At 39.0% G+C, this 17,009-nt stretch overlaps 1 protein-coding gene across 2 annotated transcripts; it reads right to left on the bottom strand.

The window, feature by feature from the left end:
* Positions 1-4,207: 4,207 nt before the first annotated feature.
* On the bottom strand, positions 4,208-15,949 carry bin2b (bridging integrator 2b). 2 transcript variants are annotated; one of them, XM_067588360.1, is made up of 13 exons: positions 15,844-15,949; positions 15,357-15,542; positions 13,213-13,293; positions 12,348-12,402; positions 11,796-11,890; positions 10,192-10,287; positions 9,890-9,997; positions 9,695-9,780; positions 8,839-8,914; positions 8,585-8,667; positions 6,762-7,437; positions 5,192-5,284; positions 4,208-4,694 (listed from the first exon to the last, which is right to left on the bottom strand). In XM_067588360.1, the coding sequence occupies exons 2-13, from the start codon at positions 15,447-15,449 to the stop codon at positions 4,581-4,583; spliced, it is 1,656 nt and encodes a 551-aa protein (XP_067444461.1). In that variant the 5' UTR covers positions 15,450-15,542; positions 15,844-15,949; the 3' UTR covers positions 4,208-4,580. The 2 variants fall into 2 exon arrangements, with proteins under 2 accessions (XP_067444461.1, XP_067444462.1); XM_067588361.1 differs by lacking the exon at positions 15,844-15,949 and having other exon boundaries at positions 4,208-4,691; positions 15,357-15,826.
* Between the last annotated feature and the right edge of the window lie 1,060 nt (positions 15,950-17,009).

Raw genomic sequence — 17,009 nt, 5'->3', positions numbered from 1 at the left:
ACCTCTGGAAGATCAGGCACCCTGATATGACTTAATGGAACTATATTTCCTTTGCTGTAATCAAGAATCAATGTGTGATGATACGTCTTAAAGGACACTTGACCGAAGTACATTTTTAGCTAATTTAAAGTTGACATGTTCAGGGGGCAAATACAAAACTGATGTACTAAAGTAATAGTCTGTCATAAAGTATATCAACCAACAATATATCAAATTCATAAAGACTTTTCTATTTCTAGTTCTAAACTCTGGTATATGGGGTACAGTGGGTCCTTCTGGACAAGTGCTTCCAGTTTAGTTGGGTAGATAGCATGAGCAGTGATAGCCACGTGGATGAACAAACAAGCATAAATGATGGACTTTAAAGCAGCAATAATCAATATTTCTGTAATAACAATGGATCAAATTACTATGTGTAAAGTAAAAAGTGCTTCTTGTACTGACAAACTGAAATAGAATTACCACCATCCTCTGCAGCTCCCTTATGTGGCATCATAGTGTCTTTCAGCTCATTGTTTTGGTTTTAACTTAACTGTTTTGGTTCCCTTTCACTGTTCTCACCCAACCCCATTCAGCAGCAGCAGGCAGCTATTGGCTGCAGGCTCTGATAAACCCACTGTGCAGCCCGTCCAGCACCAAACAGCAGACAGACACAGTTAGCAACTAGCTGGTGAACATAAAGCATTTAGCAGCTAAAGAACCAAATATTTAGCCCAGAGGTTGGTGGAGACCAAAACAGAGCTAAAAGGAGGGTGAATATTGGACTTAAATTCCTCAAACACGACTCCAAATGAATATTAATGTAGCTCTGTGTCTGCTGGATGCATAAATAAGCAACTGACAAGTTTTCCATAACAACTTTGTATAGTGGTAATATGCTGTGTTTATAGCCTGTTGCACTGCCCCTGAGTGGCCAGAAAAATAGATTAATGCAGGTTTTAAGATCATCAGTTAAGATATTCTTCATTATTAGAAAAATACAACGCAGCAGTGTGAGAGCTAACAGTATTTCGGTCATTGCCTTTATCATTGCCTTTATTGTGGGTTGGAGGACTGTTCTTCAACTGAAGGACATGAGTTTAAACTCCTGTGTCCTGTGTCCTGTGTCACTGAGTAACACACTGACTCACGGCCAGCTCCAAGGATGTTTTTGTGTAGCTCAGCATGACCTCTGACCTTTCTCTGTCCTCTAATCTTCCTGAATAGGGGGTAAGAGGAAACAGAATATTGTTACAGGAAGAAATAAATATTAAAATTTTTTCAGAGAGTAACTTTCATGGTTTTTCACATAAACTGTTTGTCCTAGTGTCTCTGCAATCTCTCTGCTGTCTCAGTGCAAGTGCATGATCTGAAGTGTATGCATTTGCATACATAGCAGTAAAAGTTCTGATTGGTTCTCTGCATCATCTAGCATCTCATTTTTATCAGCGTCATCCAGAATGAATCGCGGGATGAGGAATGTAACTGAGCAGTGGTTAAAACTCCACAGCTCCCCTGTGAAACCTTATCCTAGTTTATCTATCATCTGCCTTGTCAACACAACACTACTTCTTAATGGACCTGAGCTAATACAGCAGTTAGCCCTGTGTAACCTACACGCCTATTCCCCAGAGGAGCCACGAGGAAAACTCACACCGCAAACAAGCAGAGCAGCACGAGGTCAGCAGAGAAGAAACAGGCCTCGGAGAGAGGTTCTCACACAAATAAAGGCCCTTCATTGAGAAAAAGACAAGTAACAATGCATTATATTCATATTGGAGTGGAGCCCAGAGTCTTCCACTGTGAATATCACCTTTCAATATTAACCTCTCAGTGATGGAGCCACTCTATAAATAACAGAATCAAAGTTACTGGATTTCTATCTAAAGCAGGAGACTTGTGTGTGGTTGATCTTTCAGTGTGTATTCCCACTGGTTGCTTGAAAAATAGTCCAATGAAAAGTGTCTACAGCTATGACAGGTTTCCCTGTCACTCCCTCAGTCACACAGCAAATTTTCACTTGACAGAATACACAGAAAGAGAGAATGAAGCCAGGAGCAGACTGTTTTTTTGTTAAGGAAGCTGAGAACGGAGTATGCCCAGAAAGGAAATGCAAGATAAATACTTCATTATTCTGTATTCGATAAGAACTAACAAGGAAATTTAAAAGCCTTAATCACTGTTATCAACCGGCAACCATGCCCACACCCGCCTGAAAAGCCTTTCCGTAAGTTAAAAGTATTATTTATTATGGCAAATATCTTAGTATTATGTTTAGCGAAATGTTCCAGCAAAGGGAAAATAACTCTCTGCTTTATTGGCAATAACAGTGTCTGTAAATCAGAGGATATGTAAGATGTAAACCACTTCATATCCAGATATTTCATTAAAAAAAACCAAAACTCTAACTTTGCGACTTAAACTAATCTCATGGTCTTCCTCCAGGAATGAGGAGTGAAGAGGATTCTACTCCAAGTCAAGCCAGTATTACACTAAATCCCTGTGTCACTGTGGTGACTTCATTTAGCAGGAATGGTGCAGATGAGGTTTACTCCAATAACAGAGATATTGACAGTCATGTATATTCTCATCTGGAACAGAAACATCAAAGTTATATTAGTACAAAGTCACTTTCACATTGCTTCCTTCAAATGTCCTATGCAGTTGCATCCATGAGTGAATAAGAATAATTCAATCTGTGTTGAAATATCTGAGGTTCAAAGATCATTCTTGACCTTGGAAACAGCAGCTAATAATTATCTATTTCTTTTATCTATTAATTGTTTTTCTGAAGTTCTCAATCACATCACATGATGCTAATTAGCACTGTATGCTGTTTGCAATAAGCATTCACTCAAGAGTGCAGTGATGTAAAGAACCATAGGAGTGGTAATTGTCTCCTCTTAGTCTTATTTTTCAGACTAAATGTGTGATACTGCCTTGTGTAAGTATTTAGGGTACATGCAGCTAAATGATGGCGGTGGGGGGGGGGGGGGTCACACTGACAGACGCAGCTGTTTGAACCTAACATAACCACACCAAACCCAAGCCTAAACCCAACCAGCAAATCACAGCAATCTGTCTGAAAATCCATGAAACACCCGTGTTACAGGACCACCTTGTTGATGAAGTTACTTGTATCCTTTTATAACTCCCACTTACGGTGTTGCCTCCTTAACAAGCTGTGTATATCTGTCTATGTCTGTGTATATCCTGATGATATGCACAAACTCCAATACACTTTAGTTTCTCATTTCCACACAATAGAACTGCCATACTAAGGGAAGTGAGCCCCGGTGGCTGAGTAGGATTATTATACAGGATAGACCTCTCTTCCATAAACTTCTCACAGTCAATCAATCCACGTATCTCAACTTCCAGGTCTTGACAATATTTTCACATTCCATTCTGTTGAATCACTGTAGTTGTTTCTCAAGCTCAGGCTGTTTATCTGCCAGCTTGCAGAAACAATTTCCTTTATTTACAATATGCAAATCCAATTTTGTGTTCTAGATTGGACATTCCCTGAACAAGTGGCAAGATTATGACCCTTGTTATGAAATTTGAGTAAAAAAGAGCCTTGAACTCTGCATGTCAAAGTATAACATCAGTTTTGTTTATGCTACGCAAGATTTTCTCTTAAAAATAGATAGGTAAAATGTGATTATTCACGTTCCTGCTGAGAGTTAGATGAGTGGATCGATTACATTCATGTTTGTCTATTAAATATGAAGTTACAGCTAGCAGCCAATTAGCTTAGCTTAGCATAAAAACAGGAAACGAGGGGAAATGGCTGGACTCCAGGAGGTCAATATGCTCAGCTAAGAAATAGTCCAGCCACAACTCCCAGTAAAAGAACAACTTGTCATTTTTTACTCTTGTTTTGGTTTTTGTACCAATTAAACAAACAAGCTGTAACATCTTAAGTGAGCTTTAGAGGTGCTGGTAGATGGATTTTGTTACCTTTGGACAAAGCCAGGCTAGCTGTTTCCCTTGTTTCCAGTCTTTATAAGCTAACTGGCTACAGCCTCATATTTAACAGACAAACATGAGTGGTATCAATCTTCTCATCTAACTCTCAGCAATAAAGTCACTTGGTGTATTTCCCAAAATGTTGAACTATTCCTCTAACTGTTAACTTTTAACTACATTTTTATCTAATATGTGTATGCAAGTAACCATCCTCCAAACACAAGCGCATGCCAGGATTTCATACCAGAACATCATCTTATCTTTCACTCAGACTTTATTAGGACATTTTACATAAGATAACAGCGTCAATATAAAAAGATTTTTTTGTTTCACAGTGTTTCAAGAAAGACTTTGGATATGCATTAAGATCAAAATACTGTAAAAATGTAAGCCAAACATATCTCACAAAATGTTCTAAAGCTCCATCATTTTTGTTCCACAAGTTGCAACATCATAGCATGTGAATAACCACGTGGGACTTTTGCTCATCTGTTTGTACAGCTTCTGCACCCAAAACATATGGGTTCACTCCCTCTATGCGTGGGTGGGTGTGTGTGTGTGTGTATGTGTGAGTCACAAATTGCTCGATGGAAGAAGAAAGTATTACAGACTGAGGAGTGACGATTGCCTCACTCTGCCTCAACAGGCTGGATGAGTTTTTCCGAGAAGATCCCAGAGTGATTTTCTAGATCCCTGTGCTGGTTCCAGCTCTCCTCCCTGATTCCCTTCACCATGCCTTCCTGCTGCGAGACACAAACATTAAAAACACATGTAAGATCTTAAGGAAGTAAATCCACCCTCAGATCAGATATTTTGTGAACGAGTATCACAATTTTCTTTTGTTGTGATTTCCTGCGTTCTAGGACACCGACACTGAAATCTGATGTTTAGCGGTGATATTTTGATTTTGACATTTGAAACATTTCCTGCTGTCGAGACAATTTATTTGCAGTGGAAATATCACAGTGGGACATCTATTTGGCTGGCTGTCCACAGGAAAAACTAGAAATTAATTACTCAACAAAAAAAAAATGAAAGCAGAAATGAGATGGAAAGTATATCCCCAAGATACAAAATACACAGAAATTAATCACACAGAAAAAACATTCCCATAATATACTGGTCTAAACAACTTATTTGGGGTGTAGAGAAGTGAAAAAGAGAGCAGACTTTACAGGAAAGATGTATTCTTCTATCTCAAGTGTCACAGGAAGAAAGATATACAAGTACACACACAAACCTCATGAGTGTCAACAAGCACCAGGATGATGTCTCCCTGTTCAAACTGGAGCAGGCCATCTTCAGATGCTGCATGGGACTCTAGCGCCACCCCCTGGTGTTAAACATAGATCACATCAATATAAACTAATACTAGGGATGATATTTAAAAGGCTTGGTTCAAACAAAATATTAAATAAACTTTTTTTTTCAAAAAAACACAACAAAAAAAACACAGCACACTGTCCACAGTTTTCATAGTGACTATTTCTTCATTAGAAAGTAGTTTGATTGAAAACACTTCACAGAGTGGTCTGTGGACTACATTTAACATTTTAACAGACCATGTACTACACTGTGTTGTAAATGCTACTTGAGCAAATTTTTCACTCTACTACAATATAAATCTTTAGGAGAACTGAATTCCATATAAGATAAAACATTAAAATATACAGTTTGTCCTTCAGTCAATTTAAAGTTAATATTATCCTGTAAATAATTTGAACTGCATATGAAAGAGGGCTATACAAATTAACTCAAACCCATGCTAGTCTAAGTCACTTTTGAATGAAGAAATAAATGAAAAGTTGAATTAAAAGCAGTAAAATACACTCTCTCAATTAAATACACTCGGGGGTTTTGTTGTTATAGCCTTACTTGGTCTGGTATGACCAGTGGCTTATGGTGGCTAATTTTAGCTCACGTTATCAAACTTAACTAGATATTTGTGTGTAACTGACAGTACTAGGTCAGATTGTTGATTTTATGACTGTGTTCTCTACTTGTCCTACTGTTATGCTATGTTTTAGCATTTACCATCATTCTGTATCATATCATCATTAGTGGTCACTGTTCATCAAAAGTTACATAGTCTCACTTTGAAGGAATAATGAAACATTTTGGGAAATACACTTGCTGTCTTTTAGAGGGCGAGATGAAAAAGTCAATATCAATCTCATGTTTGTGTGTCAGGGAGCAGGAACGGTAACGTGTTTTTCCTAGTTTATCATAAACTAGAAGCAGGAGGACACAAGCCAAGTTAATCCGGCTTTTCCAGTATCACCATCAGATCTCACTCCCATCCCGCCTCTCAGGCTTTATCATGTAACCTTTCTCTTTCTGCTTCATACAAGGTACAATGCAATATAATATGTTCAGTGTTTTCTTTACCTCCACAGTTCCCACACTTTTCACTGTACAACCAAAGTGCCATTTAATCCTCCAGTGATCCAATCTGAGCCTTGTTATGATTTCTTCCCTTCTGTTCCTTTCTTTATAGTTCTTTGTTATGACCGACTTTTGTATTTTGTGATACCCCTTTCCTTTCTGGTCTTCCTCCTACCTTTTCTACCATATCTCTGTTCCTTTCTTCTTAATCACTGCTTTTCCTTCTCCTATTCCAAAACTGGTACTGTTATTACTTTTACAATGCTCTTTTTGCTAGTTTATCGGCACACTCATTCTCTTTCAACCCCTCATATGCTGGTACCTAGAAGAACTGAACATCCATACCCCCTCTATGAATGCTTAGCAAACTATAATAAACATATTTCTCAAAATGTTAAACAATTTCCTAAAGAATAGTTGTGTACCTTGTATAGAAAGCCAGGTGGATTCTGGGAATCGGAGTCCTCTCCTGACTCTGCTGTCTCCTGGTTGCCAGATGCTGCTTCTGTCTCCTCCTGCTCCTCAGCAGGGAGGAGAGGGCCTTCATCTGTAGAGCGGAAGGATAGACGAGGGGCGGGAACTGGTCCAGGTTTGGGCTTGGCATCCTCTGATGGAGGATCACTCATGTTGTCCTGCTCAGGACTTTGAGGGGCTTCGCTATCTGCAGAATCAGGGGGACCGAACACTTCCTGACTTGCAGCCTCCGGCTTTGGGACGCCCACACCAGAGTCATCTGACTGGTTTGTAGCAAGCTCTGCATCAGCTGCCGCCGCCGCCGCCGCTGCCTCCTCTGGATTTTCACTCACTGTGCTGTCACTGTTCTCATTGTCACACACCGACTGCCTCTTGGGTGTGTTGATCCCGCTGGAGCTGAGATCGGAGTCTGAAGAGTTCACATCTTTGGATGAGACACCACTTTCTTCTGGTGAACTGGTTTCTTCAGAGATGCTCTGTGTTCTTTGACCAGGAGAAGAGGGCACATTGTCTTTTCCATTTTCAGTGGAGGAATGGATGGAGACGTGGTCAGCTGGGAAAGCTGTATTACAGGGGATGGGATTGGAGATGACGAGGGACTTTCTCTTCTTTGACTTGCTTGTTGCGCTGTGAGAAGTTGAAGTACAGTAGTTAATTTTGGACTCACAAAGTAACCTTAACCCTTCTATTGTGTTTGAAAAGGGTTTTCACCCTTAGTGTTTGCGGGTCAAATTTGACCCATGTTTGAATTCATTAACAAGCGTGTTTGATCTGCTAAGTGACATATTATTCATCCATAACTAATCGTTTTTAGTTTAAAATAGGCACAATTTTTCTAATTTATTGCTTATGGTGAACAGAACAGGCAGCTATATTATAAGACCATGAGAGGATCTGATAAACAAAATAATTCCCACAATAACTTGTTTATATTTTCTTATACATTAAAATAAGCAATTATTGTTACATTGGTTGTGTTATGGGTCAAAATTGACCACATATACTTGCCAATGAAAAAAGGAGAAAAGTCTAATTTCCAGAGACAACACTTTATTTTGGTCAAGCACACAAGTGTCATCCCCGGCATGGTGTGTGGGTGTGGGGGTGTGTGTGTGTGTGTGTGTGCGCTGTGCCAGGTGTGTGGTGAGACATCAGAAATATAGTGTGAGAAAACCACAGCCTATATATACTGCTATACAGATGGTGGAACAGGAAATGTGTATGTAAGTGGGTGTAAGTGTAAGTGTGTTTGTGGGGTGTAAGTGTAAGTGTGTTTGGAAGGGGGCTGCATGTCACTCTATAATTGAATTCAAGTCAAGACGCTTTCTTTGCATGAAACCTACTATTATTTTTGTTATTCATGGTGGTTTGTCAACATTTAATATGTATTTACCTGCATAAACAACCCATAATTACTACTGGGTCAAATTTGACCCATAACACAACAGATGTAACTTTTTTTTTTTTTTTTTTTAAATATAGGCATTGAAAAAATAAAGAAAAAGGATCAAAATGTGTTTTATTGTATTCAGTAGGCCATTGTAGAGAATGTAATGAAGCCTTGTTTTGATCAGAAAAAAATTAAAGTTTCACACTTTCACACATCTAAACTTGAAAACGGTTCAAATTTGATCCAAGCACAATAGGAGGGTTAAAAGAAGAACTTGTGTATGTTATAGGCTTAAGTACAAATATTACCTAAACTAGACAAGGTATTCCCTGTTGGGAGCACCATAACCACAGATGAGAAAACATGTGCAACATGGAGCCTTACCTGTTCAGACCCTTGATGATGAAAGCTTTCCCTGAATGTTGAGTCTCCAGTTTCTTCATCACATTGTACAGCTCATGGTTCAGCTGCAATTCAAAGTGCAACATAAACACACTAACTCACAACACAAATACCATATCTTACATCTCATTTAAAGATCCAGTTCTAAGAGTTTTCTTGGCATTTTTTACACCAATAAATACTTCACATTACTAGTATGAGAGTGAGCACATGAAAGGATCTGTGTCGTATCTTACCACGCTCATTTCCTTATAGAAGACATCTCTCAGGTTTGATATGTTTTGGAACACCGTCACATAGCAGCCTATCCGGCTACAGAGACAAAGAAAACTCTTTCAGTTCATCCACACGACCTTCTTGAATAAGTTACAAGTCAAGTACTCTGTTTTTTTTAGCTCTCTATGATCAGATCAGTTCTTACTTAAAATGACATTTAAGATCTCCTGAAGCAGATATTCAACCAAGATGACATAACAGAAAAGTTGTATGCAAACACGTCTCAGAAACTAAATATGACATTTCATACCAAAGAGTGTGTGTCTGTGTGTTCTCAGATTCAGTCTTATTTGGCAAGTGAACGCCATCCAAATGTAGCACAAATTTGAACCAAATTTTCAGAAAATTGGCAAAAGAAAATACAAATTAATGCACGTTTCCATCCACTACTGTTATGCACATATTAGGAGATGGGCTCATAAAAGGTAAACAGTTGGTGGCTTTAATACTCAAGTCGACTATCATTGACTCATTGCAGAGAAACAGGGCACAATGAGATGACATAACTGAAAGAGTGCCCGTCAGACCTCACCTCAAACAATCAAAAAATGATGTGGAAAATATGATGGAAATATGGAATCTGTTTGTTTCATGTATTAATTCGAGGAGCATAACAGTCTCCCCATCTGTCGACGCAGATCTGAGGTTTGGCTTTTCAAGTGTCTCTTCAAATTTCCAGCATTTCCACTCAACTTCTCACCTTTTATTTATACAAAAAGATATTTCACGTTTCATCCTCTCATTATCCCAAATTCCACTGAAAGATTCCTCTAAGTTTTATCTAAGACTGCGTTCATTTGCTATGGTCAACCATACCTTTGATAAAGGACAGGCAGCTCCTCTCTCAGCTCGTTATTTATTTCTTCAAAGACATTCTGGGCTTTGTTGAACTCTTCCTCTGCCTGTTACACAGCATTTGAAAGCAGAAGTTAGTTTTAAAAAAAACTTACATGAACCACTTTCTTATCAGCTGTGCTCTACCACTCTCTGTGCTCTGTAATACGATGCTACCTTAGTTATTTTGGCTTCATCTTTTTTCTTAGCACTCTGTAGTGCCTCCAGGTGGTGACGTGCTGAATCGTAGTCCACCAGCTTACGACCGCGTTTAGATACTCGTTCCTGAGAAACAGATGAAATTTTTTTCATTAAGCATATGTCCTGCCACCAGTCATGCAGGCAGTTCCAATCATTAAGAGGATGGATCATCCTTTCATGTGCCATCAAAAATCAGACTGGTGTTGTCTGAGAGACCCAAAAAGCCATTGTAGTATTTGTGTGTAGGAACTGATTCTAGTTAAAAAGCATCAGCTTACCTTGACCTCAGGGAACTGGCTTGTATAGTTCTCCATGGTGCGGACAATCTGGTCACTCATTTTCTCTTCATAGTCGTTCCACAGTAAGTCTTCACTCTGAGAGACACAGTTGGTATCACATCATTATAAAAAGCTTGACTGACTTAAACTAACAATATACAGCAACTGACCTATGAAGGAGATGGGTTATGATCCTGCTTTTTTGATCCTGTTTTTGAAGGCAACTTAAATGAATACCTCAACCACTACATTCATCAACACTAGTGTAATGGAGGAAATACTGTTCATAATAAGAAAGCCAGTTAGAAATATTAATATTTTATGACAATTTATTATTTGTCTAATTTTGTTTTTATTCAAAAACATGTCACTCTTTTATTCCATCTTTTACTTGTCCTTGCTGTAACCTAATAAGCTGTTAAATTATGCTGAAACTGTAATTCAGTTTAAGTATTATCAAAGGGAGGACATTAGGTCAAAACAAATTGATATTTTGAAAAAGAGGAACGTCTAACATATTTCTCACAAATTTGCCAAACTTCAAATATATGACAGTACTGTACCATTTAATCTGGAACATCTGGGTAGGATCTGTGTGTTTGCTTTGAACTGTTTGCTGGGATGTGCATAATAATAATAATAATAACCCCCCAAGTGAGCTAATAAATACAAAAACAAGCCCCCACAACATTTTTTTTGCAATTTGGCAAGCTGGAGCTAAATAATAATAGTGATGAAATTTTGTAGACAATGAAATCAATGACAATGAAAACAATCTGTCTCCAGTATAATGTGATAATGTGACTTTTTTGTATCTAAAGCTGCACTGATCTATAGTGTTATTTGAACAATGTTAAAATGACTACGTGTAATGTGAAAGAGGTTGCTCACAGTGACAAACCCACATTGAATTATTACCCAACTCTGCAGTTTCCCTCAGCTCTACAAACCACTTTAGCTTCTTTCAGCTCATTGTTTTTGGTTTTACAGGCCACAACTTTACTGTTTAGTTTCAGTCTAAGTTCTGTCTTCAGCCAAATTTCCAGCAGCAGCAGGCAGTTGTTAGGTTCAGCATAAAAACTATGATTAACCCACTGTACACAACCCGCCTACCATCAAATAGCAGACAGTCAGTAAGTAGCTGGTGAAAATAGTGAAGTATGAAGGAGCAGACCAACCCAGAGCTGAAAGTGACAGTGCATGAAGTGAATGACAAGTGACTCCAGATAAATGTTAATGTTGCTCCGTGTCTGCTGGATGTGTAAATGGGCAACTTTTTGCTAGCATGTTAACCATATCAACTTTATAAGGCCATTATATGTCAGACTTGCTTGTGATGTACCATTTGTTGTGGAGTTTCATCCCCAAGTGGCCAAAACACAACTGATTAATACTGTTTTAACTTTGTATGTACCTAATGAGAGCAAAATGTGGACCACTCTACTCTGGAAACAGAAGGTTCCGTAGTAACTTGGATCAAGCTTCCCAAATTTCCTGACAATAAGCCTGACTAACCACAATGAACTAGATTTTATCGACTGATCTGGCTTTGGGGGTTCAACCCTCAGGTATCTGTTCAAGCAAACAACACATCATGAACATACTTCTATAATGACAGCAAGGTCTTCCATTCCGTTCCAGTCTGGTTCGTAGATGTCTCGCAATGTCTGGGACAGCCGCTTGGATGTCTCGTGCACGGCTGTTGAAAGGAACAGGAAATTGTAGGAGGACAAGAAAAAATGTAATGTAATCATAACCCCTGAAAGATCAACTTATCATCTAGAATCAGCAGCATACAGCACTGCAGTGGTATTGTTTTTAAGGTTTGCGGCTCTGTTGCTACACCCACAACGAGAAGGTCAGAACAACACTGGCTTCCTGACTGGAGCTCACAATGCAGGAGCAACAGCTGACAACACTAGAAAAGCAACGGTTCCTCGCACATGAATCATATACGCGATGCTGCGTCTGCTGTTTTCACTGTAGGATTTTATTTGTTCTTGTACAACATGGCAACGCAGACAGTATTGCAAAAGTTGACACAGGATCCAAGAATAGAGGAAAGTCACTTCCCTATTATTCACGAACTCTCCTGGGCAATGAGTGGCATTCTGCTAACACTGCGTTGTATGTCTGTATATGCTTTCCAAACCTACCTTTCACTGCTGCATAGTAGGCTTTGACATCTTTAAGCAACCTGCTTCCATCCATCTGTGTGCATAAGGAAAATACAGGGCAGAAAATAAGTCAAATACCAAGATGTTAAATTCAGTGACAGTGAGTGTGTGGTGTGATCTGAGCCATTTGTGCCTCATCATTTCCTCAAGATGATGAAATCAATGTGTGCTTCTTTTGGACTGCACATGCATTTTGTTTGCAATATATCCTTTTTCTGCATCTATTTCCAAGCTGCAAATAAACAACAAAATTATACAATCTGACCACAATGTGGAGTTGAAATTGAACAGCAATCACTACATTTGATGTGGTGATGGTAGTGGTGAAGTGAAAGCAGCGCGTCAGCTTCCTTCCTGTTGCTCCTCTGTCAGTTTCCCTCCGATATGTATTGCAGTTGCTGAACTTAACACAGGGAGAGCATTGAGCAACTAGAATCCTTCCAAAGACCAAGATTGGGTCAAGTTATAAGTTCATAAACATGTGAAAAGCCCTTTAAAATGGATATGTCATTTCTTTTAGTATCAAGGGTTATCGGTATGTCTGTAGAATAGATAAGACACTTAGAGATAATTGCATCGTGTTTCAACTATTTCCTGTTTTCATGGCCAAGCTGCTTGTCTGAACTTGTGGGTTGGTGTCTCAGTGCCATCACAGCCAAAACACAATACTGTCCTTTTTTAGACTTAGTGCCACATTTAACTAGAGATCTTTAGATCCTTGGTGAGGGCGATAAAATCAGTTATTTAACTATAAAAGTGGATTAAAGCAAAGACTTTGCAGAGTCTTGCATAGCAAAGGGGTAGAGAGACATTCTCATGTTAAAAAAGTAACGTGTTGGTGTACCTGTTGTTTGTTGAGGCTCTGGGAACATTGCTCAAACTGTTCGTCCTTGGTCTCCATGGTTTTGCCCAGTTTCTGAAGGACCTGAGACAGGACAACATAGAAAGAGTAAGAGTTTATTAGATCATAGGTTTCTAGCATTAAAAGAGTACTCCATCAATTTAGCATTGCACTCCTATAACACTGTTGGACTCACGATCAAAATTGATGCAGCAGAACCAAAGATTTTTTTTTTTTTTATTCCATGCATTCTTCTTGCTTGTCAAAACCTGGCGCCTACATTACCTAGAATGCAACTTGATTCGATTCACTCAACTGTACAGATAAAGTGCGTTATGCTGGTAGCGACTAACGTAGCCTCAAGCCGCTAACCTCAAGTAGAGATGAGGAGCGGGCTACAGAGGTCTGGTAACCTTTCTGATTTTTTTCATATTCAAACTTGTAGCCTTCAGCCCCAACTGACTCTGACTCAAGTGACATCACTTGACGCAATTTATCAGATTTCACACAGCTCCCTCTGGAGGCACAAAAGGATTTAGACTACTTTTTTCACATATGCAGTAGTGCTACTCCTCAACACCTGGAAACATACTGATATGAAAAATTAGTGGAGTTCCCCTTTAATGATTATAGTCTGACCACTACTGGATTTTTGAGGCTGATACTGATAGCAATGCTCTAAAGTTTTAAAAATTTGATAATGATACAGCCTCTGAATTTTTTTTAAATTTTTTTTTTTTACATGAACAAATAGTTTTGGGACCCTTTAAATTAACTTTTAAAGAATTGTGACCACATTTTGTATTAAAAAGCACATAAAATAAACTTGTCAGTGCTCTCTGGTGGACAAACACTGTTTCTAAATTACCTCAAACATATCTCTGGCATTTCTGTACTGCAACTTCTTATTACTTTCGCAAATACTGATATATCTGCAATCAGCTAATGACAGGATGACAGGATGCATCAGCATATATTGGACCAGGTGACTTATCAGTCTAGCACCCTTAATCATAACAGACTAATGCACCATGTACCACACTCCCATGCCTCACCTAAACTGAATACAAGTGATTAACCATTACAATGTCCTTCACAGTCTGTTGCATGCAGCTGTTTGAAAGACTGAATGACACATAGAACACGACCTTTAACTTTAAATCTGCAACAAAGACTCTCATTATTATTATATCCTATCATTTTCCATGCTTTTAAAAAGATCCCTGAATCACCAAAATAGCCTTTGGTCTTGCAGCTTCAGAGTATACAAACTCCAGATAGACATTGTAGGTGCTGTTTTAGAGGTGAGACAGCAAAATCAAACAAGTCCACCACAACTGAGAGAGAAAGGCTCAGCAAGTGAGAGGAAGTGCACAGTCAGGAAGTGGTAGCTGGTGTGTCCGTACACAGCTGTGCAGAACTGAACAACACCATGAGTGCTGCAACAGGGAAAGTCCAAGATATTGTTTTATTAATGCAATCAGGAAAACAGCCAAAGGGCAATCATTCAAATGTGGACAATTAAAAACATAAAACAGACCTTAAATTCTTGGACATTGAACAGCCTGCGTAGAACATTTGCCCTTTCTCTTATGGCCAGTATCATATGTTATATGTATGTTTAATTTTATCCCCTCACCTCAATGGCAGCATTTCATCATGAGTTAGAACTTGGTAGAGATCTATATAACGGTACTGTGATATAAATGAGGCAGAATGGGAAGGCAGTAGTGATTACAACATATTTCCTTAGAAAGACAGCCATGCTTGTGCATGCTCTCACGTGCCAATTTCAACTAAGGTAAATATTAAGATAAAAAATTACACTATTTTTCCTCTGACACACTCTTTATGACGTTGCTTGTCTCTACATGGAAGCCACATGCAATAAGACAAGCTACAATCCCTTCTGACATGTGTGGTGTTCCAAAGAAAAAGTTACTGAAGTAGTTCTGAGGAAGAGACTGGTTGCCATTACAGCTGGACTAGTAATGAGTCAATATCACCAAAGGATTTAAAGCTGGTTGACAAAGCCAGCTAGAATTATCTGTCTTATTGGTTACCAAACTGATAACAATGCCTCTAGTGAACAGTTAAGAAGTTAGATGGACCCAATGTAACTTTATAAACTTGGTTTCCCTGCTCACCTTCTCCTGAGCTCGATTCAAGGACTTCTGGACCCGTTTGGCGAAGAATCCGGCTCCGGCCTGGATGTTCGGGCCCACTTTATTCTCTGCCATCGTCAATTTTCTGTGTATCGTCTCCTCACTGAGCGCAATCCGCCGCCCGTCCGCTTCCTCTTGAGAAACTGCCTCACCGGGGCTGAACTCTAACTTCAATTCAAGGCGATGGAGGTGGAGCAACAATACAGATAGTAAGACACAGGGACCCACACACCCACAAACTTTTAAACAAGCAGTGTTCAACCCAGCGGGGAATACAGCCCTTCACATCATCATCACCACCATCATCATCACCATCAGCAGGTCTACTCTTGTTCAGACTTGTTAGAGGAGTTCTCGGGAACGTGTACTCATCTGTCGTGCAAACATCGTGTAGCCTACACTGTTGCAAAACTGCACCCCGCTCCCATCTGCCACCCTGCGAAGGTGGAAGTCACCTAACAACACTCACCTGAAAACTATGTGTGTAGATTGCGTTTCTCTGATGATGCGTGTCTGACTCAGTGACGTAGAAGGTGAGCCGTGGATTAGCGGCGGTGGCTGAAATGCTGCTTTCAAATGTGCCTCTAAAACTCCTGGGGGATTTTGGATTCAAAAGTTAGGGGACTGCACAGGGGTGTGTTTAGCCGCCATTGCCTTTCTTTCTGCTGAAAATTATCTACATGATGAAATACATACTTCCTCAATAGCAGCCTATTCGTGTTGTTCATATCTGTAGGGTACGATTTTTTTTTTTTTTTTTTACGACCAATATCATTATCACATAGTCTCATCAGCTGGTTGGTGAGCTGAGTAACGCTGTTTGCTGAGTTGGCCTCGGTTGACACATCTGCTCCTCACAATAGGCCTATGACTAACATGTTTGTTTATATTAATATGACTAACACGTATGTCCCACTCCAATATAGCTTTATATATTTGCATTTAGGCTATTTGTTAATGCAAATAGGAGTGGGAGAAGTCGCTCATTATTTTGGTGCAAGAAGAATGTAGATATGTTAAAATAAATACATTTTTTTTAAAAGTTAATTGAAAAAAGAATACAAAATGTATTCTTATATACGTCTATCTATTGATATCAGTGGCATTAACCCTTTCATGCATGAATTATGATAACCTCAGTCAGGATTTTTCTCCTAAGTGTTTTTATTCCCCTTTAGGCATGAAAAAAAATATTTGAACTTCATTTTTTTTAAACATGGGATGACACACTAGAGTCCACTGTAGTGGCTGATGTGCAACTATACCATCAAAACCCATGCACATCTAAGAAAACGGCTTTTGAATAGCTGTCCACTGTAGTGACCACTATGCATGAAAGGGTTAATCAGGGCCATAGCTCCCTTTAAGGACACTGATGTCATCTCCTCCATATTGTTTCTGGGAATTTGGGAGTTTTAAAGACCTGAAGAGGACATATATACTATTATTATTACAGGGTTGAATTTAATATTTCTGACTGAACAGTTGAAGCAAAATTATTTAATGGAAAATGTAATGTAAAGAAATTTCAACTATAAAAAATATACTGAAACTTTTGGTGGTCATTCACAATTTTCCCAGGGGGGTGGGGGTGGCACTTCAGTGGATTTGAACTCATGACCTCAGTACTTCTAA

Source organism: Thunnus thynnus, chromosome 4, assembly GCF_963924715.1.
Source record: "Thunnus thynnus chromosome 4, fThuThy2.1, whole genome shotgun sequence".
Classification (NCBI taxonomy): domain Eukaryota; kingdom Metazoa; phylum Chordata; class Actinopteri; order Scombriformes; family Scombridae; genus Thunnus; species Thunnus thynnus.
The sequence above is the reverse complement of the archived record's forward strand: the minus strand, read 5'-3'. Positions and strand labels throughout refer to the sequence as shown.

Excerpts from the sequence above, each read along its gene's own strand:
- bin2b (XM_067588360.1), bottom strand. The coding sequence starts at position 15,449 with ATGGCAGAGAATAAAGTGGGCCCGAACATCCAGGCCGGAGCCGGATTC. Across the intron at positions 11,891-12,347 it reads CTACTATGCAGCAGTGAAAG|CCGTGCACGAGACATCCAAG; the intron begins GTAGGTTTGGAA and ends TCCTTTCAACAG. Across the intron at positions 10,288-11,795 it reads ACCTTGCTGTCATTATAGAA|AGTGAAGACTTACTGTGGAA; the intron begins GTATGTTCATGA and ends TGTGTCTCTCAG.